General features: G+C 45.3%; 1 protein-coding gene across 1 annotated transcript in view; it reads left to right on the top strand.

Annotated features, from left to right (window-relative positions):
- The window catches only part of LOC139391087 (FAT atypical cadherin 1b), a 46,244-nt gene that overhangs the window by 5,675 nt on the left and 14,612 nt on the right, over positions 1-25,957 (top strand). Inside the window, exons 6-27 of the mRNA XM_071138599.1 lie at positions 1,164-1,225; positions 1,368-1,742; positions 2,206-2,416; positions 4,174-4,239; positions 4,568-4,707; positions 7,412-7,687; positions 8,602-8,812; positions 8,983-13,038; positions 13,170-13,366; positions 14,062-14,215; positions 14,349-14,582; positions 16,423-16,809; positions 16,934-17,148; positions 17,336-17,473; positions 17,658-17,801; positions 18,137-18,334; positions 20,999-21,824; positions 22,093-22,215; positions 22,452-22,609; positions 24,050-24,369; positions 24,490-24,650; positions 24,791-24,944. Of these exons, the coding sequence (XP_070994700.1) occupies positions 1,164-1,225; positions 1,368-1,742; positions 2,206-2,416; positions 4,174-4,239; positions 4,568-4,707; positions 7,412-7,687; positions 8,602-8,812; positions 8,983-13,038; positions 13,170-13,366; positions 14,062-14,215; positions 14,349-14,582; positions 16,423-16,809; positions 16,934-17,148; positions 17,336-17,473; positions 17,658-17,801; positions 18,137-18,334; positions 20,999-21,824; positions 22,093-22,215; positions 22,452-22,609; positions 24,050-24,369; positions 24,490-24,650; positions 24,791-24,944 (8,806 nt within the window). The remainder of the gene's footprint in view (positions 1-1,163; positions 1,226-1,367; positions 1,743-2,205; positions 2,417-4,173; positions 4,240-4,567; positions 4,708-7,411; positions 7,688-8,601; positions 8,813-8,982; positions 13,039-13,169; positions 13,367-14,061; positions 14,216-14,348; positions 14,583-16,422; positions 16,810-16,933; positions 17,149-17,335; positions 17,474-17,657; positions 17,802-18,136; positions 18,335-20,998; positions 21,825-22,092; positions 22,216-22,451; positions 22,610-24,049; positions 24,370-24,489; positions 24,651-24,790; positions 24,945-25,957) is intronic.

Consider the following 25,957-nt stretch of genomic DNA (forward strand, 5'->3'; position numbering starts at 1 on the left):
CATGAAAAAGCCCTTGTGCACCCAGACAACAGGGTTTACTGACCATGAGAAAGCCCTTGTGCACCCAGCCAACAGGGTTTACTGACCATGAGAAAGCCCTTGTGCACTCACCAATAGGGTTTACTGACCATGAAAAAGCCCTTGTGCACCCAGCCAACAGGGTTTACTGACCATGAAAAAGTCCTTTCACTGTAAATCAACCAGCTTCATACCGCTCCCCAATGGCACCCTATTCCCTATATCGTGCACTTACTTTTGGCCTGAGCTCTGATCAAAATGAGTGCACTATGTAGGTAATAGGGTGCCATTTGGGACAGGGACTATATCAGGTTGAGAACGATGTCGGCGTTTTTACCAAAAAAGACCCTGTGGAGAACAGATCCAACCAAGTAGGAAATGGATTCCTTCTCTAACAACTTCCAGACATTGCTACTGTAGTCTGTAGACCTATAATAGGTTACCTATCCTTAGCTACAGTATTAGAATATATTTTCCCTCTGATACAGTAAATCTTGGCTTGTTTCTTTATACTATAACTGTTGAGAAGAATAAGTTACTTCCATTATGTCATTATTTAGTTACTTCATTGTTAATTCAAGTAGCAATCAAGAACCTTCCCAGCCCTATGTTGTGGTGGACTTTCCCCCTGCATAACTAACATAATGCTATGCTATCAACAGGCTTGGCTTACAAAATGTATTTTTTCCCACTGCTAATCATACATAGCACACAAAACAGCCATCGTTTATGTGGTTTCAATGGGCAAGTGGACTCCACATTTAACCTAACAAGCATCACGTTAAGTCTTGGGAAAAAACAGTTTTCCTTTCCTCAGAATATGGCACAAACTTGTTGTATTGGAAGTGGTTCATTTCTTTGGGCTTATGTGCATGAATTTGTGTATAAAACCTGTGTTTATGGCCCAGTGTTTAACATGTCTGAAGGTCCATTCCAGCTCCTCAGAGCTGGGTGGAGCTACATGTACTGGGTACAAGACACAAACATTCTATGCCTCTGAAACATACCCATGTTCATTTGCCTTTGAATAACATTAACCCACATTATCAGTGATGCAAATGGGAGTTTTGCAAGAACACAGGAGTATCTTACATGTAGATCATGACTGTATTAATACAGTCTGTGTTTGATATCTGACCTGACAGGTTTGGTGACAACCACTTCCAGAAAACTGGACAGAGAGCAGCAAGAGGAACATACACTGGAGGTGAACCATCTTTTATACGTAGCATCATCCTATTGGACGTTCTGGAAATCAATATCCAATTAATAAAAATATGAATATCTAACATACTGTAAAAGTGACACCTCATGCTTGCTTGACCCTTCCCCTCCTTCCTCACTCCCAGATCACAGTAACAGACAAGGGCGTGCCAGCCAGGTCCACAGCTGTCCGGGTGGTGGTGAGGGTGCAGGATGAGAACGACAACACCCCACAGTTCCTGGAGAAGATCTATAAGGTCCAGCTCCCAGAGAGGGACAGGGACAGGTCAGACAGGGACAGGTCAAATGGAGACAGGGAGAGACCAACAGAGAGGAGGGAGGTTGCTAAAAGCGAGCCAATCTACAGAGTGATCGCCTCTGACAGAGACACGGGCCCCAACGCTGAGGTGTCCTACAGCATCGAGGGGGGAGACGAGCAGGGGAGGTTCTTCATCGAACCCCAAACTGGCCATGTGTTCTCCAGAGAGGTTGTCTCGGCAGGACAGCATGCCATCCTTACAGTAAGTCTGTACAGCTTGTTACAGTAGCTACTGTGGTATTACATCTGTTTAGCAATGAAATGTATTCAATTATCTATCATATTTATATAGCCATTCAGCACCAGCCTGCAGCTTCAAACTTTGTGTTTAAATATGAACTAGTTAAAGACATGCAATATGTATGCTCAACATGTGTATTAAGTCTGCTCAGCATGCTACTGATGTATAACATGTGTATTAAGTCTGCTCAGCATGCTACTGATGTATAACATGTGTATTAAGTCTGCCAACATGCTACTGATGTATAACATGTGTATTAAGTCTGCTCAATATGCTACTGATGTATAACGTGTATTAAGTCTGCTCAACGTGCTACTGATGTATAACATGTATTACGTCCATTTAGCTCAAGGCAGCACCTTAAGTATTTCTGTTAATAACCCAGTTATTATCCCTTGCTCTCCCATGTTGTGCCGTTGCCCAGATTAAAGTGGTGGACAATGGGAGACCCCAAAGGTCCTCAACCTGTCGGCTGCACATTGAGTGGATCGTGAGGCCTGAGCCCTCCTCTGAGCCCTTGGTGTTTGAAGAGACCTCCCTCGTCTTCTCTGTCATGGAGACTGACCCAGTGGCTCACATGGTGGGGGTCATCTCCACCCAACCCATAGACACACCTGTCTGGTTCCAAATCACAGGTAACCAGTAACACACATTAGTGTTTCCAGACTCACCTGTCTGTTTCCAAATCACTGGTAACCAGTAACACACATTAGTGTTTCCAGACTCACCTGTCTGTTTCCAAATCACTGGTAACCAGTAACACACATTAGTGTTTCCAGACTCACCTGTCTGTTTCCAAATCACCGGTAACCAGTAACACACATTAGTGTTTCCAGACTCACCTGTCTGTTTCCAAATCACTGGTAACCAGTAACACACATTCGTGTTTCCAGACTCACCTGTCTGTTTCCAAATCACTGGTAACCAGTAACACACATTAGTGTTTCCAGACTCACCTGTCTGTTTCCAAATCACCGGTAACCAGTAACACACATTTGTTTTTCCAGACTCACCTGTCTGCATCAAAATTACAGGAACCCAGCACATTAATCATTTCCCATGCAGAAAATGTGTGAATGTGGGTTACTATTGTTGATATCACCATTATTCTGTAAAAACTTGAGCTGCTATGTTGAAGTCTTTAGGCTTAATTTCCTAAAGGTTTGCTAGGTAACAGCTCATGTCAGAAATAAGGTTTGCTAGATAACAACCCCTGTTAGAAGTAAGGCTTGCTAGATAACAACCCCTGTTAGAAGTAAGGCTTGCTAGATAACAACCCCTGTTAGAAGTAAGGTTTGCTAGATAACAACCCCTGTTAGAAGTAAGGCTTGCTAGGTAACAACCCCTGTTAGAAGTAAGGCTTGCTAGATAACAACCCCTGTTAGAAGTAAGGCTTGCTAGGTAACAACCCCTGTTAGAAGTAAGGCTTGCTAGGTAACAACCCCTGTTAGAGGTAAGGCTTGCTAGGTAACAACCCCTGTTAGAAGTAAGGCTTGCTAGATAACAACCCCTGTTAGAGGTAAGGCTTGCTAGGTAACAACCCCTGTTAGAAGTAAGGCTTGCTAGATAACAACCCCTGTTAGAAGTAAGGCTTGCTAGATAACAACCCCTGTTAGAAGTAAGGCTTGCTAGGTAACAACCCCTGTTAGAAGTAAGGCTTGCTAGATAACAACCCCTGTTAGAAGTAAGGCTTGCTAGATAACAACCCCTGTTAGAAGTAAGGCTTGCTAGGTAACAACCCCTGTTAGAAGTAAGGCTTGCTAGATAACAACCCCTGTTAGAAGTAAGGCTTTCTAGATAACAACCCCTGTTAGAAGTAAGGCTTGCTAGGTAACAACCCCTGTTAGAAGTAAGGCTTGCTAGGTAACAACCCCTGTTAGAAGTAAGGCTTGCTAGGTAACAACCCCTGTTAGAAGTAAGGCCTGCTAGATAACAACCCCTGTTAGAAGTAAGGCTTGCTAGGTAACAACCCCTGTTAGAAGTAAGGCTTGCTAGATAACAACCCCTGTTAGAAGTAAGGCTTGCTAGGTAACAACCCCTGTTAGAAGTAAGGCTTGCTAGATAACAACCCCTGTTAGAAGTAAGGCTTGCTAGATAACAACCCCTGTTAGAAGTAAGGCTTGCTAGGTAACAACCCCTGTTAGAAGTAAGGCTTGCTAGATAACAACCCCTGTTAGAAGTAAGGCTTGCTAGGTAACAACCCCTGTTAGAAGTAAGGCTTGCTAGATAACAACCCGTTAGACGTCGTTCACTTCTCTTTCTCTTTACCTCTTCTCCTGCACTAATTAACTGTCCTACAACTGACAACTTGATCTCTCTTCTGTTCTGCTCCTCTGTTCAAACTCTCCTCTTTCTCTCACCCTCTGCGGATTTCTCTTTAATTGGCAAGGAGACATGCACGCTAAAGAAGTGTTTCACATCGCTCAAATGGCTTGCGACTTGACGTGTACTATAGAAGGTATCTGCTGCAGAGATTACCCAGATCTTGTTATCTACCTCCTGTTCTTTGTTAGGCTTTGTGATGCTTTCTCAGAATGCCCAACTTGTACAGATTACATAGAAAAATGTAACATCGTTGATTAAATAAAATTGTGTATGTCTATTTTTGACATTTGTCCACTCTCTTGTGGTGTTGTTATCAAATAGAATAAGATTAAATAGGATTATATGGGTTTACTCTTAAGCATAGAAGACAATGCATCCAAAAAAAGCTCTATATGTCTCCTGTTGAGAGAAGGGGAAACGTTAATTTAATCCACTGTCACTTCTCATTACGCTGATAACAGGTGGCAACGCTGACAGCCGCTTCGATGTAGGCAAGGGCAGTGGAACCGTCATTTTAGCCAAACCCCTCCATGCAGAACCAAAATCAAATTACAGCCTGACAGTGGAGGCAACAGATGGAAACAGATACATCAGCACCCAGGTAATTCACGACACTGAAAAACACAGGACTGAATATTTTTTTTTCCAGATAACTCCTGCCATATGGGTACCATGCCGAATGACAAATGAGTTGGCTGTTGGATTTTTATGTACATCTTCCAACGTATTGTAAATGATCCAGAGATATTGTAAAGCAGGGGTTGGCAACAGGCCCGTAAAGGGATTATTTAGGGGCAATGTTTTTAGTAAAAAAAATAATATTTAGAATTAAAGTATTCCAATGAATAAAAAAAGAGACGTGATGGGGTTCAATGTAATTGTCACGTTCGCTGGAATAATTATCGGACCAAGCTGCAGCGCGATATGGTTTCCACATATTATTTATTAGAAACACACCAAAAGATCATAGAAAGAACGAAACAAACAAAGAACCGTAACAAAGAGGTGTAACATACACTAACTCAAAACAATATCCCATAAAACACAGGTGGAAAAAATGCTACTTAAATATGATCCCCAATTAGAGACAACGATAGCCAGCTACCTCTAATTGGGAATCATACCAAACACCAACATAGAAAAACGAAACTAGAACCCCACATAGAAAATAATAACTAGAAACCCCTCCAGTCACGCCCTGACCTACTTTACCATAGAAAAACAAAGGCTCTCTATGGTCAGGGCGTGACAGTAATTAAGGTATGAAATGATTATTTTCAAATAAAAACTATTTTTGGGCTTAGTTGTGGTCAATTTGCAGTGTACAAATTATTATAATTATGTTGCGTCTCTCTGACCATCTGCCCACGGCTGAGTCTATACTTAACAAAAATATAAACGCAGCATGCAACAATTTCAAATATTTTACTGAGTTATCAGTCAATTAAAATATATTCATTAGGTCCTAATCAATGAATTTCACATGACTAGGCAGGGGTGCAGCCATCGGTATGCCTGGGAAGGCATATGCCCACCTACTTGTGAGCCAGGTCCACCCACTGGGGAGCCAGGCCCAGCCAATCAGAATTATTTTTCCCCTACAAAAGGTCGTTATTACAGACAGAAATACTCCTCAGCTTCATCGGCTGTCCGGGTGGCTGGTCTCAGACGATCCTGCAGGTGAAGCCGGATGTGGAGGTCCTGGGCTGGCGTGGTTCCATGTGGTTGTGAGGCCGGTTGTACATACTGCCAAATTCTCTTAAATTACATTGGGAGGCGGCTTATGGTAGAGAAATTAACATTAAATTCTCTGGCAACAGCTCTAGTGGACATTCCTGCAGTCAGCATGCCAATTGCATGCTCCTTCAAACCTTGAGTCATTGATGGCATTGTGTTGTGTGACAAAACTGCACATTTTAGAGTGGCCTTTTATTGTCCCCAGTGTAAGGTGCACCTGTATAATGATCATGCTGTTTAATCAGCTTCTTGATATGCCACACCTGTCAGGTGGATGGATTATCTTGGCAAAGGAGAAATTCTCACTAACAGGGATGTAAACAAATTTGTGCGCAAAATGTTAGAGAAATAAGCTTTTTGTGCATAGGAACATTTCTGGTTTCTTTTATTTCAGCTAATGAAACATGGGACCAACACTACATGTTGCGTTTATATTTTTGTTCAGGATAGTTGTAAAATGTTAAATGCAATACATCGGTGATGACTGACATTTAGGGAATCAAAAAGAAGAAGCACTAGCTATAATGTTGTAGGCCTTAGGCTGCGACCTTGGAAGACATTTCATATACTGCACACATTACCTTGAGACTAAGGCAATTTTATCTAGGTATAGTTTGTGTTGAGTGATCTGCACCAAATACATATACCTCCTTGTTCCTATAGCCACAACATCCTCAAGCCGTCCACGTGTGCTTGTTGTTGGTGGAGGATTTGTAGGTGTTTGTGCACAGAAATGGCATGCATCACCATGACCAACAGCCTGGGGTGAAGCGATTGGTTAGACAGGGAATGACATTCACTGTTTTGTTATGGTTCAGTCTCAGTTTCAGTGTCTCTGGTTCCGGAGAAATTCCACCATGAAATGAAAATCATGAGCTGCATACTAAATCGAACCCTATTCCTTATTATAGTAGTGCACTACATTAGGGATAGGCTGTCATCTGGGATGCACACATGGCCTTCATATGGTTTTAAAGGTCCAGGTTTAGAGAATTGTTTACCCAAGCGGTTTTATTGCAATCTAGGCATCTGCCAAACACTATCATTTCTTCATTTGTTTGTTTGTAGCGACTTTTTCTATAAAAAGCACATTTATTTATGGCAATTTCTACCTCAGTTTAATTTCTACCATATGTTCCTGCACATAATGCCGTTGAGTCACTTCTCTTTCCCCTTTTATGTGGGTTTATGGAGTATGGAACTAATGTTGAAAATAGCTACAGTACCAAAATATTGGACATTCAAACAGGATCTTAGAAGTGAACACTTTTAGTGCTGACTCCACTCAGTAAACAAGGGAAGACTATTTTAAATATAAAAGTGTAATGCATGACAGCAATGATGATGTCCACACTTAAAGCTGACTGTTAAGTTCATTTGCAAGATGTTGGTAATCGGTGCAACAAATACTTATACAGCAATGCATGACAGCAATTAATATGTAATGCATACTGTTATTTTCATTTGCATACTGTTGTAACTAAATGCATTTTGAAACAAACAGCCTCTTTTCAATTTGCAGTATGTTGGAAATTGGTGCAACAAATACACAGTCTTCATTTACCTAGGTGTTCATCAAAGTGATTGACACCAACAACCACCAGCCCCAGTTTTCTCAGCCCCAGTATGAGGTCAGCATCCCAGAGGACACAGCACCAGAAACAGGCATTCTGCAGCTCAGTGCCACAGACAGAGACCAGAGGAACAAGCTAACCTTCACTCTGCTGAGCAGCACTGATCTCTTCAGCCAGAGGAGGTTCAGGCTGGACCCTGGGACGGGACAGCTCTACACCACAGAACCACTGGACCGCGAGGTCATGAACAAACACACCCTCACTGTCATGGTAAGACAACATGAGGGATCTACCGCCACACCCTTACTGTCATGGTAAGACGACATGAGGGATCTACCGTCACACACTCACTGTCATGGTAAGACGACATGAGGGCTCTACCGCCACACACTCACTGTCATGGTAAGACGACATGAGGGATCTACCGCCACACACTCACTGTCATAGTAAGACGACATGAGGGCTCTACCGCCACACACTCACTGTCATGGTAAGATGACATGAGGGCTCTACCGCCACACCCTCACTGTCATGGTAAGACGACATGAGGGCTCTACCGCCACACCCTCACTGTCATGGTAAGACGACATGAGGGCTCTACCGCCACACCCTCACTGTCATGGTAAGACTACATGAGGGCTCTACCGCCACACCCTCACTGACATGGTAAGACGACATGAGGGCTCTACCGCCACACCCTCACTGTCATGGTAAGACGACATGAGGGCTCTACCGCCACACCCTCACTGTCATGGTAAGACGACATGAGGGCTCTACCGCCACACCCTCACTGTCATAGTAAGACAAAACTAGGTATTTAATTTGGCTGTGTCCCAGATGGCACCCTATTCCCTTTATAGTACACTACTTTTGACCATGGCCCACAAAAGTAGTGCACTATATTGGGAGGAGGGTGCTATTATTTGGAACGCACAATGAGTCATGTATCACTCATAACACACAAATCAAGCTGATAAACAAGCCTTTCAAATCAGATCAAATCAAGATGACAAACAAAACTTTCTAATCAAGCGGATAAACAGGCCTTTCTGTGTCACTGTGTGGATGTCTTGGTTGATGTTTTGTTTGAGAAACAGGCCTGTAGGAATAACTGGTACAGTGTAGCACCTACCCATGTGTGATATAATGTCTTATATGAGTACTGTGATCCATGTGTTTTCCAGGTGTGTGATGATTGTGTGCCTGTAAAGCGTAACCTGGTCAGAGTGATAGTTAACGTGGAGGACACCAATGATAACACCCCCTGGTTCACCAGCCCCCGGTACTCAGGCCAGGTGTTTGAGTCAGCTGCTGTGGGATCGGCTGTACTTCAAGTTACTGCTCAGGACCGAGACAGAGGAAGCAATGCAGAGATCAGCTACATCATAGAGTCAGGTACAGTACTGTTCCTACCACACTGTTGAAACCATGACTCTCTGTGTACCATGACTTTTTAGTCTTTGACTATTAATTAATAACTACAGTACACCAGACTGTAGAATAACAATCCATGCTGTTACTAATATCTTTGCTTTTTACTCTCTTTTGGTGTTTTCCCTTCACAGGGAACGAGGACAACTCGTTTGCTATCGACCTAGTCCTGGGGACCATTACAGTGGCTAAGGAGCTAGATCGTGATGACAAGAGTCAGTTTGAGCTGGCTGTAAAGGCGTCAGACAGAGGAGCGCCTCCACTGAGTGCGGTGACAACAGTACGTATAGCTGTCACTGTGCCAGATAACGCCAGGCCCAGGTTCCCTGAGGAGGAGATCTCAGCTGTTATCAGTGAGACAGCCCCTGTAGGGAGCTTAGTTACTCTGGTCTCTGCCTCCAGTCACTCTTCTGTCTTCTACCAGATCAGAGAGGGAAATGTCAACAACGCCTTCGATATCAATCCAACCTCTGGGGTTGTTGTCACTCAGAGGCTGTTGGACTATGAGAGTGTGTCTTCATATAGACTGACAGTGCAGGCCACCAACATGGCAGAGATGGTGAACTATGTTACAGTCCTTATTCACCTCAGAGATGAGAATGACAACAGTCCAGTGTTCACACAGACAGAGTTCAGAGGAGTTGTCAGTGAGTCCGCCCCTGTTAACAGTGTGGTGCTAACCAATGGAAGGTCTCCTCTGGTTATCCAAGCCACTGATGCTGACAGTGATCTGAATGGCAGGCTGGTCTACCAGATTGTAGAGCCCTATGCCCTTGAATACTTTGCCATTGACTCCAGCACCGGAGCCATTCGCACTGTCACTGGCCTGGATTATGAGCAGAGGTCAGAGTTCAACTTCACTGTGCAGGTCCATGACAGTGGAAAGCCACAACTTTTCTCTGATATCATAGCCTATGTCACCATCCACGTCACTGATGTCAATGATTGCCCCCCAACATTCAGCCAAGACGTGTTTGAGACGTCTGTCATAGTGCCAACCTACAGTGGAGTGAAGGTGATTTCTATAAACGCCACTGATCTGGATTCAGGACCTGGTTCCAAACTACTGTTCTCTATCTCAGATGGAAACATAGGAGATCAATTCATGATTGATCCCAAGTCAGGCGTTATTTCTGTTTTGAATCCAGCCCAGTTGCGAAATGGGTACGAGTTGACAGTCGGAGTGTCTGATGGGAAGTTCACCAAGACTGCCATGGTCAAAATTAACATAAGAGAGAATCAGAACAAAGATCTGGCGTTTGCCAAGGACCTGTATACTGTCTCTCTACCAGAGAACTCATCTGAGAGGAAAACTCTGGCTGTGGTGACTGCTGCGAGAAAAAGGTTAAACGAACCTCTGTTTTACACCATCCTGAACCCACAGGGGAGGTTTGAAATTGGACACACCTCTGGTGTGCTGTTTACGACTGGAGTACCTTTCGATCGAGAGGAACAGGATACATTTGAGATCGTTGTGGAGGTGACGAAGGAACACAGATCCTCAGGGGTGGCTCATGCTCTTGTGGTGGTGACCATTGAAGATGTAAATGACAATGAGCCTGTGTTCGTGGGACTCCCCTACTCAGCCCTGGTGCAGTTAGATTCAGCAGTGGGTCAGGTTGTCAGGCAGATAACCACAGTGGATAAAGACATTGGTAGGAATGCTGAGATCAAATACCAGCTGAAAGAAGACTGGGGATATTTTCAGATCAGCCCCTCAGGGGAACTCTCACTCAAAGGGACCGTTCACCCAAAAGACGTTGACACTAAGTTTGCAATCAGCGTCATCGCTAAAGACAGAGGGGACCCATCTCTCTCGGCAACAGTGGAGGTGGCTGTGACAGTGGTGAGCAAAGCCGTACCTGTGTTTGAAAAATCATCCTATGACATAGTTATACCAGAGGATGTTCCATTAGACACCTCCATTGTGAAGATCCAGGCCAATGCTTCAGAGGGACCAAGAACTGTCTATAGCATATCAAAGGGAGACCCTTTAGGTCAGTTCTCCATTAGTTTCATCACTGGTGTCTTCCATGTTGTACAGCCGTTGGACTACGAGACCCACCCAGCATACAGACTTAGTATCCGAGCCTCAGACTCACTTACAGGGGCTCACTCTGAAGTTTTCCTTGACATTATCTTGGAGGACGTCAATGATAATGCACCGACTTTCAAAGAGAGGTTATATGAGGCTAGTGTGTCTGAGTTGGCTGACATTGACTCGTCAGTGTTACAGGTGTCTGCCACAGACTCAGACTCAGGCAACAACAAAGTGCTGTTTTACCAGTTAGTGGAGGAGGGGGGTGGCTCAGAATACTTCACCATTGACCAAGACAGTGGGGTGATCATGACCTCTGTCCTGTTAGACTTTGAGGTGGGACCACAACATAGGTTGGTGGTCAGAGCTGTGGATGGGGGTGTCCCTGCCCAATCCAGTGAGGTCCAGGTCATCATCTCAGTGACAGACATCAATGACAACCCACCAGTCTTCACACAGCATCTGTATAAGGCTATGGTCAGCCAGCTGGCCCAAAGGGGTCATTTTGTAGCCTGTGTGAGGACCTCTGATGCTGACCTGTCAGACACTGACCGCCTGGAATACTCCCTACTCTCTGGCAATGAGGACTCCAGCTTCACCATAGACGGAAGGAGTGGAGAGATTGTCATATCAAAATACCGCAAGCTGAACAGGGAGACACTCTATAACCTCAGTGTGTCTGTGTCTGATGGGCTTTATAGTAGTGTATGTAATGTACAGGTCACAGTGGTCACTTCTAACCTCCACAGCCCCTCTTTCTCCCACACTGACTCTGTTGTAGAGCTGTTGGAGAACTCACCTGTTGGCACGTTGGTCACTCAAGTCACAGCTACCGATAAAGATCTTGGAGTGTATGGCAAGGTGACATATTACATAGTGAATGATGTCGCAAAGGACAAATTCACTATCAATGAAAATGGGGAGATTTTTACTGTGGAAAGCTTAGACAGAGAAAATGTAATCAGTAACCTAATCTCTATTAGTCTGATGGCTAAAGATGGAGGGGGAAAGCTAGGCTTCACCTCTGTCAACGTGATCCTGACTGATGTTAACGATAACGCTCCTCAGTTCAGGGCAGCAGAATACAAAGCCAATATTCCCAGGGATGTCTCTGAAGGAACTGTCATAGTCAGAGTTACTGCTGTGGACGCAGATGAAGGCAGCAATGCTGACATCACTTACACTGTACAATCTGAGGTGGGAGGTTTTGACATACATCCTCTCAATGGTGATATAATTGCCAAAAATAATTTTACAGCTTATAAAAATGACCTCTTTTCCTTTTATGTGAGTGCTAAAGACGCTGGAGATCCACCAAAAAAAACTTTGGTGCCAGTATATATCAGACTACTGCCCAAGGAGGTGACCGTGCCAAAACTAGTTGAGTTACAGAAGAGATGGTCAGTCAGTGAGGGTCTTCCTATAGGTTCTGAGATTGATGTCATCCAAGAGAGTGAGCAGCTTTTGATATACAACCTTGTTAAAGGCAGCACCCCTGAGAGCAACCAAGACCAAGTCTTCGTTGTCAACACAGACACAGGGAAGCTCAAACTAGCCAAACGTCTTGACTTTGAAACCACTAAATGGTACCTGCTGACTCTGCAGGCACAGGGCGACCTAGAGGACATTGATGTGATTACTACTGCCCAACTCCATATTCAGGTACAGGACGTCAACGATAACAGTCCACAGTTTGAATCGGACTCTTACAGATCATTTGTTGTTGAGAACCTACCTAAAGGGACCTCAGTGATTCAGGTGAAAGCTACTGATCTAGACTCAGGAGTGAACGGCCAGGTTACCTACAGTCTGGACCAGTATCAAAACTCTGTAGATGTCCTGGGGATGTTTGCTGTGGATGAAGAGTCAGGGTGGGTCACAACCCTGAAGGAGCTGGACCGGGAGCAGCAGGACCGGTACTCAGTAGCAGTACTGGCTACAGACAGAGGGCATGGCGGGAGGCTGAATACCGCTGCCACAGTGGAGGTGACGGTGGTAGACGTGAATGACAATCCTATGCACTTCACGGCAGAGGTGTTCAGGGCCAGCGTCAGTGAGGACATCCCCGTTCCTAGCAGGGCCATAGCAGTCCTGAGGACCACCGACATAGACTCTGAAGACCTCAACAAGCCAATCTGCTGTTTCATCACAGGTACTCTAGCTGGCTTGAGTAAACAGATTGTATTTTAATTACAGAATGTTACAGGGATGTTTCAGTTGCTTTGGATAATTTTGCAAAATTGTTTGTTACCCTGAATGTTAAATGTATTTTGCCTCTCCCAGGAGGTGATCCACGGGCTCAGTTTGACCTGGAGCACTCTCAGGGGGAGTGGAGGGTGGTGGTGAGGAGAGCTCTGGACAGGGAGGAGAGGGACAGTTACCTCCTGAACGTCACTGCTTCCGATGGAACGTCTGTGACCACAGCCACTGTGGAGATCAGTGTCCTCGATGCAAATGACAACAGTCCTGTCTGTGAGAGGGTAAGGGTTGGGCAGTGCAAAACGACAACAGTCCTGTCTGTGAGTGGGTAAGGGTTGGGCAGTACAAAACGACAACAGTCCTGTCTGTGAGAGGGTAAGGGTTGGGCAGTACAAAACGACAACAGTCCTGTCTGTGAGAGGGTAAGGGTTGGGCAGTACAAAACGACAACAGTCCTGTCTGTGAGAGGGTAAGGGTTGGGCAGTGCAAAACGACAACAGTCCTGTCTGTGAGAGGGTAAGGGTTGGGCAGTGCAAAACGACAACAGTCCTGTCTGTGAGAGGGTAAGGGTTGGGCAGTGCAAAACGACAACAGTCCTGTCTGTGAGAGGGTAAGGGTTGGGCAGTGCAAAACGACAACAGTCCTGTCTGTGAGAGGGTAAGGGTTGGGCAGTGCAAAACGACAACAGTCCTGTCTGTGAGAGGGTAAGGGTTGGGCAGTACAAAACGACAACAGTCCTGTCTGTGAGAGGGTAAGGGTTGGGCAGTACAAAACGACAACAGTCCTGTCTGTGAGAGGGTAAGGGTTGGGCAGTACAAAGGCACTTAGAGAACATACTGAAACAGAGTGAAATTACTTTTAAACAAAATGACCCTACGAAGTTTCTATGTAATATGAAGTCCAAAAGTTTCTATGTATTTTGTTGAGTTTCTTACAGAGTTGTTTACCTCATGTAACGTCCATGACTCCTCTACAGGCTCTCTATGCCCAGACAGTCCCTGAGAACGCTCCTGAAGGGAGGCTGGTCCTGCAAGTCTCTGCCATTGATGCAGACATCCAATCCAACGCTCAGATCTCATACACTCTCTCTGGAGATGGGGCTGATTACTTTAGCATTGAATCAGACACAGGTACTGTATATCAATCAAACATATAATCATCATGTTTGGTGAAAATTGTTCACCAAATGTTACTAGTAAATGTTCTAGGAGTGGAGCCTGTAGAACCTAAGACGTAGTTGTCTGTGCTGTGTGTTTTCTGAAGGCCGGCTGAGAACCCTGTTGCCGTTGGACCGTGAGGAGAGGGATGTGTACAGTCTATTGGTACAAGCGGATGACGGAGGACAGCGTTACTGCCAGGCTAACGTGGTGATAACAGTGGGAGATGTCAACGATAACGCTCCTGAGTTCACAGCTGACCCCTACCCTGTCACTGTCTTTGAGAACACTGAGATAAACACGTATGTGGCACGGCTACAGGCCACTGATCTGGATGCAGGTAAGAGGCATTAACTTACCAAAAAGTATTCAGAAGATATATCCTGTTATTAGACAGAGCTCATTTCATAAATGTGCGGCAATATCACGATTTACGGATCAAATAGAATAGATATGCTGATGTAATGAATAAAGAGCCTTGAGAAAAGTCCTAATTCACATTCAAAATAAATGGTTGGTGTGGTATACCTTTTGAAGTAAGTCTTGCAGAAGTTTCCAAAGTCATAAGCAAGCGCTGGTTGCTCTTTGTTGCAAGTAATCAATTATGCAGTAAGACAGAGAATGAGGTCTGTGCTTTATCCTGGTATTAACGGAAGACACACACACATAGAAACACAAATTAACACGGCCCAGGCTGATGGAATTATTCAACTGGAAAAATATTGGTTTGATGATAAGCTGACAATGTTATTTAGTCTGTTATTGACAGTAGTCCTTTCCTCTTAACAGTTAACAGTCAAGCCCAAATATTCCTCGAAATCCAATTAAACACCGGAAATCTGTGTAAATAATATTTCCTCTCCAACCAAGCAACAGGAAAACAACAACAAACGAATGAAAGACTTCCTCTATATGGACTTAATGCAGTGAGTGATTGATACGGACAGTGCTTTTGTCCATTGGTCCTCAGCAATATGAGTATAAAGTGATGGTATCCACTATACATTAGGTAGTTTTCTTCAGTCAACAGCCCTAACCAAGGTGAAAACACACCCACACATGGTCAATATATATATATATATATATATATATATATATATATACAGTATATATTTTAAAACACTTGCTAGTATGAAATTACAAGTACATCTACTTTGCTGATTACTACTTTGAGGGAAAATGTACTTACTATGACTGTGAAATGTGGTTCTCTCACCTAGCTATCTTAAGATGAATGCACTAATTTAAGTCACGCTGGATATGACACTCATAAGGCCCATAAGGGTCTGGTCAAAAGTAGTGTATTATGTTGTAGGGAATAGGGAGGATGTAGGGAATAGGGAGGATGCCATTTGGGACGCAACCTTTGGTTCTGTTCCCAGCAGAAAGAGTTTACTGTATGATGATGTAGTTGTGCAACAACAGTGTTGTTGTGTGGATTTTACAACAAATTGTAGCTGTTTGTTCCAATATACCTCTAATTGACCTCTTACTGGTGCTTTTCAGCACTTCATATTGAGAAAGTATTGCTTTCCTTGGAGCCATTTGTATTTCGTCGGGATATTTCTCCATGGACTCCTACCTTGGACTTTCTGTATCTCCACTGGTGCCTGCTGTGATGGAGAGCCAGACAGACTTTAATCTGTGATAAGAGTTGAGTTATGCAGCATACTCCTCTCTTTCTTTGGTTGCATCATAAATGGCGGGAGTTGGGTTTAATTTGTGATGCCTGCCTGGCTGTATTCATCAGGGCCTGTTGTTGTGAGGCAGTCATGTCGTGCCCCAGCTGGGCCTCTATCATAAACAACCCTATTGTCTACACTAATCACAGACCTAAACACAGACCTGCCCAGAGGATGTCCATGTCATCACAGACAGACTCACTCTCCCTGGCCTCATTAACGCGCATCGTTCAGGATCAGTTAATGAAATGCCTTGTCATCTGATGACTGGAGGTCGTTGAGATCATGGAGAGATTTGGCCCCAATTCACTCAGCTGCCGTGCAGTTATCTTAACAAATGACTGTGGTCAGATATAGTATAATGGATATGCTTGGGCTGGGCAAGCTTGGGTCAAAATTCCATTGACCTCCCATTTCATCTGGATTGTTCATGTAGGATAGAGTGGAGATGGCTGTGCGTTTATGGGTTAAACTCTCTGTCCCTCTCCCTCTCTCTAGGAAACAACAGCAGGATCCTGTATTCCTTTGAGGACTCAGCCGATGGCCGGTTCTCCATCCAGCAGCATTCAGGGCTGGTCCGTGTGGAGCGACCCCTGGTGAGGACCCAGGCTGGGTACACGCTGCGTGTCCGGGCCACAGACCAGGGCTCACCCAGAAGACTGTCCTCTGTCTGCTCCGTGCTGGTCTCTGTGCTCAGCGTCAATGACAGACCCCCGGCCTTCCAAAACAGGGACTATGGCGTCACGGTGTCAGAGGACGTCACCTTGGGGACCCAGGTGGTCAGGGTGTTTGCGGCTAGCGGAGACCCCAAGGCCACCGCTGACATCATCTACTCCATCGTCAACGGCAACGAGCATGGGATGTTCAGCATGGACTCACACACCGGTAGCTATACTATAAATGTAAACTTTATTGTTTATGACATTAAATGAGGATTGCCATTGAAAAGGCTGTCCTAGTCATGTGAGTTTAGTGTCCCTTTACTGAGCGTATGTATGTGTGTCTACAGGTGACATATTTGTGACCAAGTCTCTGGATTATGAAGCGTCCCATGAGCACTATTTGACAGTACAGGCCTCGGACAAAGGCAGGACGAGCCAAGGTGACATTGCCACGGTAACCATCTACTTGACAGATGTCAATGACAACTCTCCTGTCTTCAGCCAAGAGGTGTACTCTGCTGTGATCAGTGAAGATACCGACATGGGCCTGACCATGTTGACGGTGAGTGTCCAGTGGTATTAAATCCCCAATCATTATAAATGAAACATTTTCAAGCTTTGATTTGTACTCAAATGCTCTGTAGAAAGAAAGGGAAATCCTGCTGTGTAATTTTACTAGAAAACATCTGATGCACTATTGTTACTAGTGTTAACATGTCCATTCATGCACTCTGTTCTTTGTTGTTAAGGTGATGGCTGATGACATTGATGGTCCCTCCAACAATCACATCCACTTTTCAATCGTCAAGGGCAACCAAGCCGGGCCCTTCACCATAGACACGGTCAGCGGTGAGGTGAAGGTTGTTTGCCCGTTAGACCGAGAAAAGGTAGCTAACTAACTTTCCACGTTCTTCCCATGTTCCTCTCATTCAACAGAGCACAATTAACACTCCAATTATCACAGTTTGAAGCAGACAAGTATTGGCAATGTTACAAGCCTCAATTGTTTTTAATTGCTCACAAAGTCTAGAGTAGATTTTTTCCCCACCCCTTTACTCTGTGTTAAACTAGGTGCCTGCGTACACTCTGACGGTACTGGCATCAGACAGTGGGAGTCCATCCAGATCCAGCAGTGCCCTGGTCAATATTGACGTGTCGGATGTGAATGATAATGCGCCCGTGTTTTCTGAGGCTGACTACAGCCTTGTCATCCAGGTAAGACAGACAACACTGACTACACTTCTTAAATGAAGTGAGGTTTAGCTGAAGGGTGCAAGTTAACTGAAGATGCCTCAGAAACGTTATTGGGTGCCATAGAGTTGCACTTGAAGCAGATGAGTGTAAGGAATAGTGTGAGGTACAGATACAGGATGTATAGCTGAGAAGAGAAAGGATAAACGAGGGAGCTTCATTAAGCTTCTGAACAGTAGCTCTTGAATCAACATCGAAAGGCATGGATATGGAATCTCTCTCTCTCTCTTTCCCCCTCTCTCTGTCTCTCGCCCTCCCTCTGTCCCCCTCTTTCTTTCCTTCTCCACTCTCTACCCCAGGATAGTGTCCCAGTAGGGAGCAGTGTTCTCAAGCTGACTGTAACAGATAGGGATGCCTCCCACAACGGCCCCCCATTCTCCTTCACCATCCTTGGGGGAGATGAGGGAGGCTCCTTTCTAATAGACCCCCAGGGAACCCTCAGGACCACCACACTGCTGGACCGCACAGTAAAGGACCACTACATACTACATGCTCAGGTTGGACTACATTCACAAAATGCTAATTAGGCTAACAGTAGTATTACATTTTTCTGATATGTGTTTTGTTCTTGATACAGTAAATTATTAGTAATAGATCAACCATTGATGTATATCTGCTGTCTGTATCAGGGAGCACCAGTAGGTTCACTGGACACGGCCATAAGCAAATAGGGAAACGCTCATCCAGAGGAGGTGCTCCAAGTGGCCGGGGACTTTAATGCAGGGAAACATAAATCAGTTTTACCTCATTTACCTCGGCCAGGTCGCAGTTGCAAATGAGAACTTGTTCTCAACTAGCCTACCTGGTTAAATAAAGGTGAAATAAAATACCATTTCTACCAGCATGTTAAATGTGCAACCAGAGGGAAATAAACTTGAGACCACCTTTACTCCACACACAGAGATGCGTACAAAGCTCTCCCTCGCCCTCCATTTGGCAAATCTTACCGTAATTCTATCCTCCTGCCCAGTGAGACGAGCCTACCAGACGAGCTAAATTACTTTTATGCTCGCTTCGAAGCAAGTAACACTGAAACAACACCTTTAAACAGGTCAACATTCACAATACCGCAGGGCCAGATGGATTTCCAGGACGTGTACTCCAAGCATGCGCTGACCAACTGGCAAGTGTCTTCACTGACATTTTCAACATGTCCCTGACTGAGTCTGTAATACCAACATGTTTGAAGTAGACCATCATTGTCCCTGTGCCCAAGAACACAAAGGCAACCTGCCTAAATGACTACAGTGAGTGCTACAGACTCGTAACACTCACGTCCGTAGCCATTAAGTGCTTTGAAAGGCTGGTCATGGCTCACATCAACATCATTATCCCAGAAACCCTAGACCCACTCTAATTTGCATACTGCTTCAACAGATCCACAGATGATGCCATCTCTATTGCACTCCACACTTCCCTTTCCCACCTGGACAAAAGGAACACCTATGTGAGAATGCTATTCATCGACTACAGCTCAGCGTCCAACACCATAGTACCCTCAAAGCTCATCACTAAGCTAAGGAACCTGGGACTAAACACCTCCCTCTGCAACTGGATCCTGGACTTCCTGACGGGCCGACCCCAGGGTGGTAAGGTTAGGTAACAACACATCTGCCACGCTGATCCTCAACACGGGGGCCTCTCAGGGACTGCGTGCTTAGTCCCCTCCTGTACTTCCTGTTCACTCATGACGGCATGGCCAGGCATGACTCCAACACCATCATTAAGTTTTCCGATGACACAACGGTGGTAGGCCTGATCACCGACAACGATGAGACAGCCTATAGGGAGGAGGTCAGCTACAGGACAACAACCTCTCCCTCAATGTGATCAAGACAAAGGAGATGATTGTGGACTACAGCTAAAGGAGGACCGAGCACATGCCCCCATTCTCATGGACAGGGCTGTAGTGGAACAGGTTGAGAGCCGCAAGTTCCTTGGTGTCCACATCACCAACAAACTATCATGGTCAAAACACACCAAGACAGTGGTAAAGAGGGCCAAAAAGATTTGGCATGGGTCCTCAGATCCTCAAAGTTATACAGCTGCACCATTGAGAGCATCCTGACTGCATCCCTGCCTGGTATGGCAATTGCTCGGCCTCCAACCGCAAGGCACTACAGAGGGTAGTACGTACGGCCCAGTACATCACTGGGGCCAAGCTTCCTGCCATCCAGGACCTCTATACCATGCGGTATCTGAGGAAGGCCCTAAAAATGGTCAAATACACCCTAGTCATAGACTGTTTTCTCTGCTACCGCACGGCAAGTGGTACCGGAGCACCGAGTCTAGGTCCAAAAGGCTTCTTAACAGCTTCTACCCCCAAGCCATAAGACTCCTGAACAGCTAATCAAATGGCTATCCATGTTCACTGAAAATACAGGAATGGTTGAAGGGTTGTATACCTGCTGTCTGTATCAGGGAGCACCAGTAGGTTCACCGGAAACACAGGAATGGTTGAAGGGTCATATACCTGCTGTCTGTATCAGGGAGCACCAGTAGGTTCACCGGAAACACAGGAATGGTTGAAGGGTTGTATACCTGCTGTCTGTATCAGGGAGCACCAGTAGGTTCACCGGAAACACAGGAATGGTTGAAAGGGAAAGAGGGATACCTAGTCAGCTGTACAACTGAATGCGTTCAACTGAAATGTGTCTTCCGCATTTAACCCAACCCCTCTGAATCAGAGAGTTGCAGGGGGCTGCCTTAATCGACATCCGCTTAATCAGCACCCAGGGAATAGTGGAAGGGTAGTATACCTGCTGTCTGTATCAGGGAGCACCAGTAGGTTCACTGGAAACACAGGAATGGTTGTAAACTTCTGTGATCATAACAGAGTTTGTACAGATTGCCCTAATTCCAGTATTTATTCTCTCCTTTAATCCCAGAGTTTGTACAGATTGCCCTCATTCCAGTATTGCTTTTCTCCTTTAATCCCAGAGTTTGTACAGATTGCCTCTACTGTATTGATTCTGTCCTTTGATCCCAGAAGCAGCAGTGACTCAAAGTCCACCAACTCCCCCCTCTGGTCATCAATGGCACTTGCAAGCCTGTTATTTTATCCTCTTAACCTGAAGTGAGGAATTCAAGCACTGGGTAGTGATTATAGTGATAGGTTGTAATAATGATGTAATGGCTGTGGTCCTGTTGTGTTTCCTCAGGTGCTAGACAGTGGCAGACCACCAATCCTGGCCTCCACAGTGATCAATATCAGGGTGATCCAAGAGAGCCTCCACCCCCCTGCTATCCTCCCCCTGGAGGTACTCATCTCCACCCCAGGAGAGGCCTATCCGGGCGGGGTGCTGGGTCAGATCCGAGCCACTGACCAGGACCTCTATGACTCCCTGACCTACAACCTCCAGCCCAATTTAGCCAATACACTACTGTTCTCCCTGTCCCCCTCAGATGGCCGTCTGGTGACCCGGCCGGGTCACGTCCTCAAGCTGGGCCATTACCTGCTCAACGTCACTGTTACTGACGGACGCTTCACCACGGCAACCGGTGTCAGTGTGCACGTGCACCAGGTGACCAAGCGCATGCTGGAGAGCTCCGTGGCCGTCCGTCTGGCTGGGGTGGGCCCCGAGGAGTTCGTAGGGGAGCACTGGAGGGGCTTCCTGAGGGCACTGCGCCTGGTGGCAGGGATCAAGAGGAGTGATGTCCAGCTGGTCAGTCTGCAGCCCTGTGAGCCCCCTGGTAGCCTGGATGTCCTGCTGGCTCTGGAGCGGTCACCTCCCGGTATCCCCCTGACCACTACCAAGGACGGGATCCTCCTTCGTAAGCTCAATGCTTCTGTGGGTGCAATCCAGGAGGTTACAGGCCTCCGCGTGGTCAGGGTGTTCAGGAAGCTATGTGCAGGCTTGGATTGTCCTGCCATGCTCTGTAGGGAGGTGGTCACCCTGGACCAGAACTTCCTGACCACCTACAGCACGGCTAGACTCAGCCTCATCACCCCGCCACATCACAGATCTGCTGTGTGCCTCTGTAAAGGTACACCACACATCACACACCACCACACCACCACATACGACACACCACCACATCACACACCGCGCACACCACTACACAACACACATCACTCATCACATATCGTCAAGTTATCGATAAAACAATAGAAGTCGTCCAATACACTACATTCCGGCTGCATCCCAAATGGCACTTTTTTCCCTACAAAAAGTAGTGCATTGTATAGGGAATGGAGTGCCATTTAGGGTGTGTCCTCTCCCTTATTGTAATGATTTGATATGTTGAGTAATAGGTGGTGAGTGTCCTGTGTTGAAGCTCTGTGAGGGGAAGCCCTGTCCTGAGGGATGTGTGTCCAACCAAAGAGAGGGACCATACAGCTGTATCTGTCCACCTGACCAACAGGGAGACTGCTCAGGTACTGTCTGTCACTCAAACAACCAAACAGATCATCAACCAAGAAAGTGTTCCAATGACTGTTTCTTTAGTCTAACTTTGCTAGACATTATTCTCACATTCAAGATGAATAGAACGGCTCCTGTTTCTTCAGATCCGATATAACCATTACTTCAGTCACCAGCAAAACAGATATTAGTAACAGAGATGTAAGATGTCACATAACTGATCCATCTATATGTTATTTTTAAACCACAGGAGGTCAGTCTCTATGGTTCAGTGGGAAGGGTTACATCAGGTACCGTCTGATGGAGAACCGCTATAGAGAGAAGATGAAACTGTCTCTCAGACTGAGAACCTTGTCCCACCATGCCACTCTCCTGTTTGCCAGAGGAACAGACTACTGCATTCTAGAGGTAGGTCTATGGATAAGTCCCAGATGGCACCTATTCCCTATATAGGGCTCTGGTCAATAGTACTGCACTATAAAATAGTAGGGGATAGGGCACAAGTTGCTGTTGGCTGTTCAGTTAGGAAAATCAATAATTACATTTGTATAAAACAGGCCATAAACTCAGGATTTAAACTTTGAGAAGAAATGACAGTGAATACAGTCACTACAACACTATACTGTACACATGTAGAGACACTCACATGCCTCATTGGAAAATAGTATGTGTTTAGTCAGTATTCTCTAACATCACATTGTCTTGTGGTCAAAATGGCACCCTACTCCATCTACACAATTGATTAGGTACACCAATCTAGTACCGGGTCGGACCCCCTGTATCCATGAAGGGGTGCACCTGGTCAGCAATGTTCAGTTACGCTGTGTAGTTCAAATGTTGCTCAATTGGTATTAAGGGACCTAACATTTGCCAGGAAAACATTCCCTACACAATTATACCACTGCCACCAGCCTGTACCGTTGACACCAGACAGGATGGGCCATGAAGTAATGCTGCTTACGCCAAATCCTGACTGCCGTCAGCATGACACAACAGGAACCGGGATTCGTGAGACCAGGCAACAGTCTTCCACTCCTCAGTTGTCCAGTGTTGGTGAGGGAGTGCCCACTGGAGGGGCTTCTTCTTGTTTTTAGCTGATAGGAGTGGAACCTGCTGTGGTCGTCTGCTGCAATAGTCCGTCTGTGACAAAGACCGACGAGTTGTGCATTCCGAGATGCCGTTCTGCACACCACTGTTGCAATGCGCCATTATTTGTCCGCCTGTTAGCTTGCACAATACTTGCCATTCTCCTTTAACCTCTCATCAACAAGCTGTTTTCGCCCACCGGACTGCCGCTGACTGGATGTTTTTTGTTTGTCGGTAAACCCTAGAAACCAATTAACTGGCCCCTGAGTGCACTATATAAGAATATTTTTACGTGCTATGCACTTCAGCACTCGGCGGTCCTGTTCTGTGAGCTTGTGTGGCCTACCACTTCACGGCTGAGCTGTGTTGCTCCTAGATGTTTCCACTTCTCAATTACAGCACATACAGTTGACCGGGACTGACTTGTTGGAAAAGTGCCATTCTATGACGGTGCCACTTTGAAAAGTCTCTTAGCTTTTCAGTAAGGCCATTCTACTGCCAATGTGTGTATATGGAGATTGCATGGCCGTGTGCTCAATTTTATACACCTGTCAGCAACGGGTGTGGCTGAAATATCCGAATCCACTAATTTGAAGGGTTATCCACATACTTTTGTATATATAGTGTATATAGAATCATGAGAATCGCAATACATATCGAATCGGTACCAAAGTATCGTGATGATATCGTATCGTGAGGTCCCTGGCAATTCCCAGGCCTAACAGCCATTTCCTATCTTTATGTACCCACTCCTGCCCCCAGATAGTGGACGGTAGGCTGCAGTACCAGTTTGACTGTGGCAGTGGTCCAGGCATCGTCTCTATCCACAGTGCGCAGGTCAGTGATGGCCAGTGGCACACCGTATCCCTTGAGGTAAACGGCAACCACGCCATGCTGGTTCTGGATCAGCTCTACACGGCCTCGGGCACGGCACCAGGCACACTCCGCTCCCTCAACCTGGACGGAAGCCTGTTCCTGGGTGGTGTTTCTGAATCCGACCAGCAGAGGACAGCAAAGACAGCCTCACAGCGTTTGCCAGTCTCTCACAGTCGTGATCTTCAGGGTTGTATTGAGGCAGTCAGGTATTTGATGTTTCCCTCCATTTTGTCAACCTTATTGTTTATTTATTTTTCTTTTTGTAATTGATTTGTGACAAACTTGCTTGTGAAATGACTAAATAACTGTTGATTTTATTTTGTCAGGTTTAATGGCTATGATCTGAACCTGGACACTGAGGACCAGGCCCATGTTCTAGTAGAGGAGGTGGTGGGGGTGGCACCAGGCTGTGGGGCCCTCCCTGCTCCAGACTGCTCCTCTCAGCCCTGTATGAATGGAGGAACCTGCTCCACTCTGCCTCATGGAGGTAGGAGACAGACACCATTTATTGCCATAGATAAATCCCCATACAGCCCTATTCACAGTCTATACAGAACATATTGGTCTCAAACATCTTGTTATCCTATATATATTATTTTGTACATTATACACTTGTTTCTATTGCAGGTTACTTCTGTAAATGCAGTGACTTGTTCATGGGGTCTCACTGTGAGGTGGCAGCTAGCCCCTGTTCCTCCAACCCCTGTCTATATGGAGGAACCTGTGTGCTGGACAACCAGGACTTTTACTGCCAGTGTAGAGGACAGTACTCAGGACCACGGTAATATAGAGCAGTTACCCATTGTGAACTGAAATTTGGAATAATGTGTCCCAAATGGCACCTTATTCCTTTGTAGTGCACTACTTTTGACCATGACCCTTAGGGTTCTGGTTGAAAGTAGTGCACTGTATAGGAAACAGGGACAGTTGGGACATTATCAATCGTGACCTTGAGATTCTATTTGACATCTTGGTAAAAAAATGAGTTATTCACATAGAGTTGCTCATTAGGTGGTCCTTTACATGTGAGATCTGTCAGAGATGTTCTAAAGTAAATTTACAATGAAAAATCTGAATGTTCTTTGTGCGCAAACACCTTTTAACTTAATGCTTTGAGGGTTATATCTGCAATCCAATCACACAATGCTGGGCTGCCAATCAAAATGAACTGTATGTAAGGTCATATATTTATTGAGTCATGAAAGAGGAAGACATCACAAAATAGTTCTGGGACTTGAAAAATACTCATTAACTCCAAACTATACATTTTACAGGTAGGACCTTATAGTTCCAAGTTCTTGATTATTCATATAATGGGTTCTAGTTCCAGGTCTTCGATTATTCATATCATGGGTTCTAGTCCCAAGTCCTTGATTATTCATATCATAGGTTCTGGTCCTCTTTTTCCCAGCACTTAATAAATACAGGTGCCTTAGGGCATGTTTAGGGCTGTTTTTGTCATGTTCTATATCAATACCAAAACCTCCAAGGAAGAGGTATTTCACAAAAATGTCAAACTTACCACATTTTATTTAGAACTAGCAAGTAGTTTACTGACTTTGGGTGTCAGAGACCAGACACACATATCAGTTTACTCATCCAGAGCTAAGCTTTAGCAATGCTGCTAGTTATCCATAGGATGTAGTATATTTGTCATTTTCGAGAGCTATCGCTTTAAGAAATGTGTGATGAACATTAATTAATATATTTGATGATGTGATTAGAAAGAAGGAAGGCTATTCTCTTTATTTAATCATAAATGTCTGTACTTTTCTATGGAAATGTGAATCATTT

Source organism: Oncorhynchus clarkii, chromosome 31 (genome assembly GCF_045791955.1).
Source record: "Oncorhynchus clarkii lewisi isolate Uvic-CL-2024 chromosome 31, UVic_Ocla_1.0, whole genome shotgun sequence".
Taxonomy (NCBI): domain Eukaryota; kingdom Metazoa; phylum Chordata; class Actinopteri; order Salmoniformes; family Salmonidae; genus Oncorhynchus; species Oncorhynchus clarkii.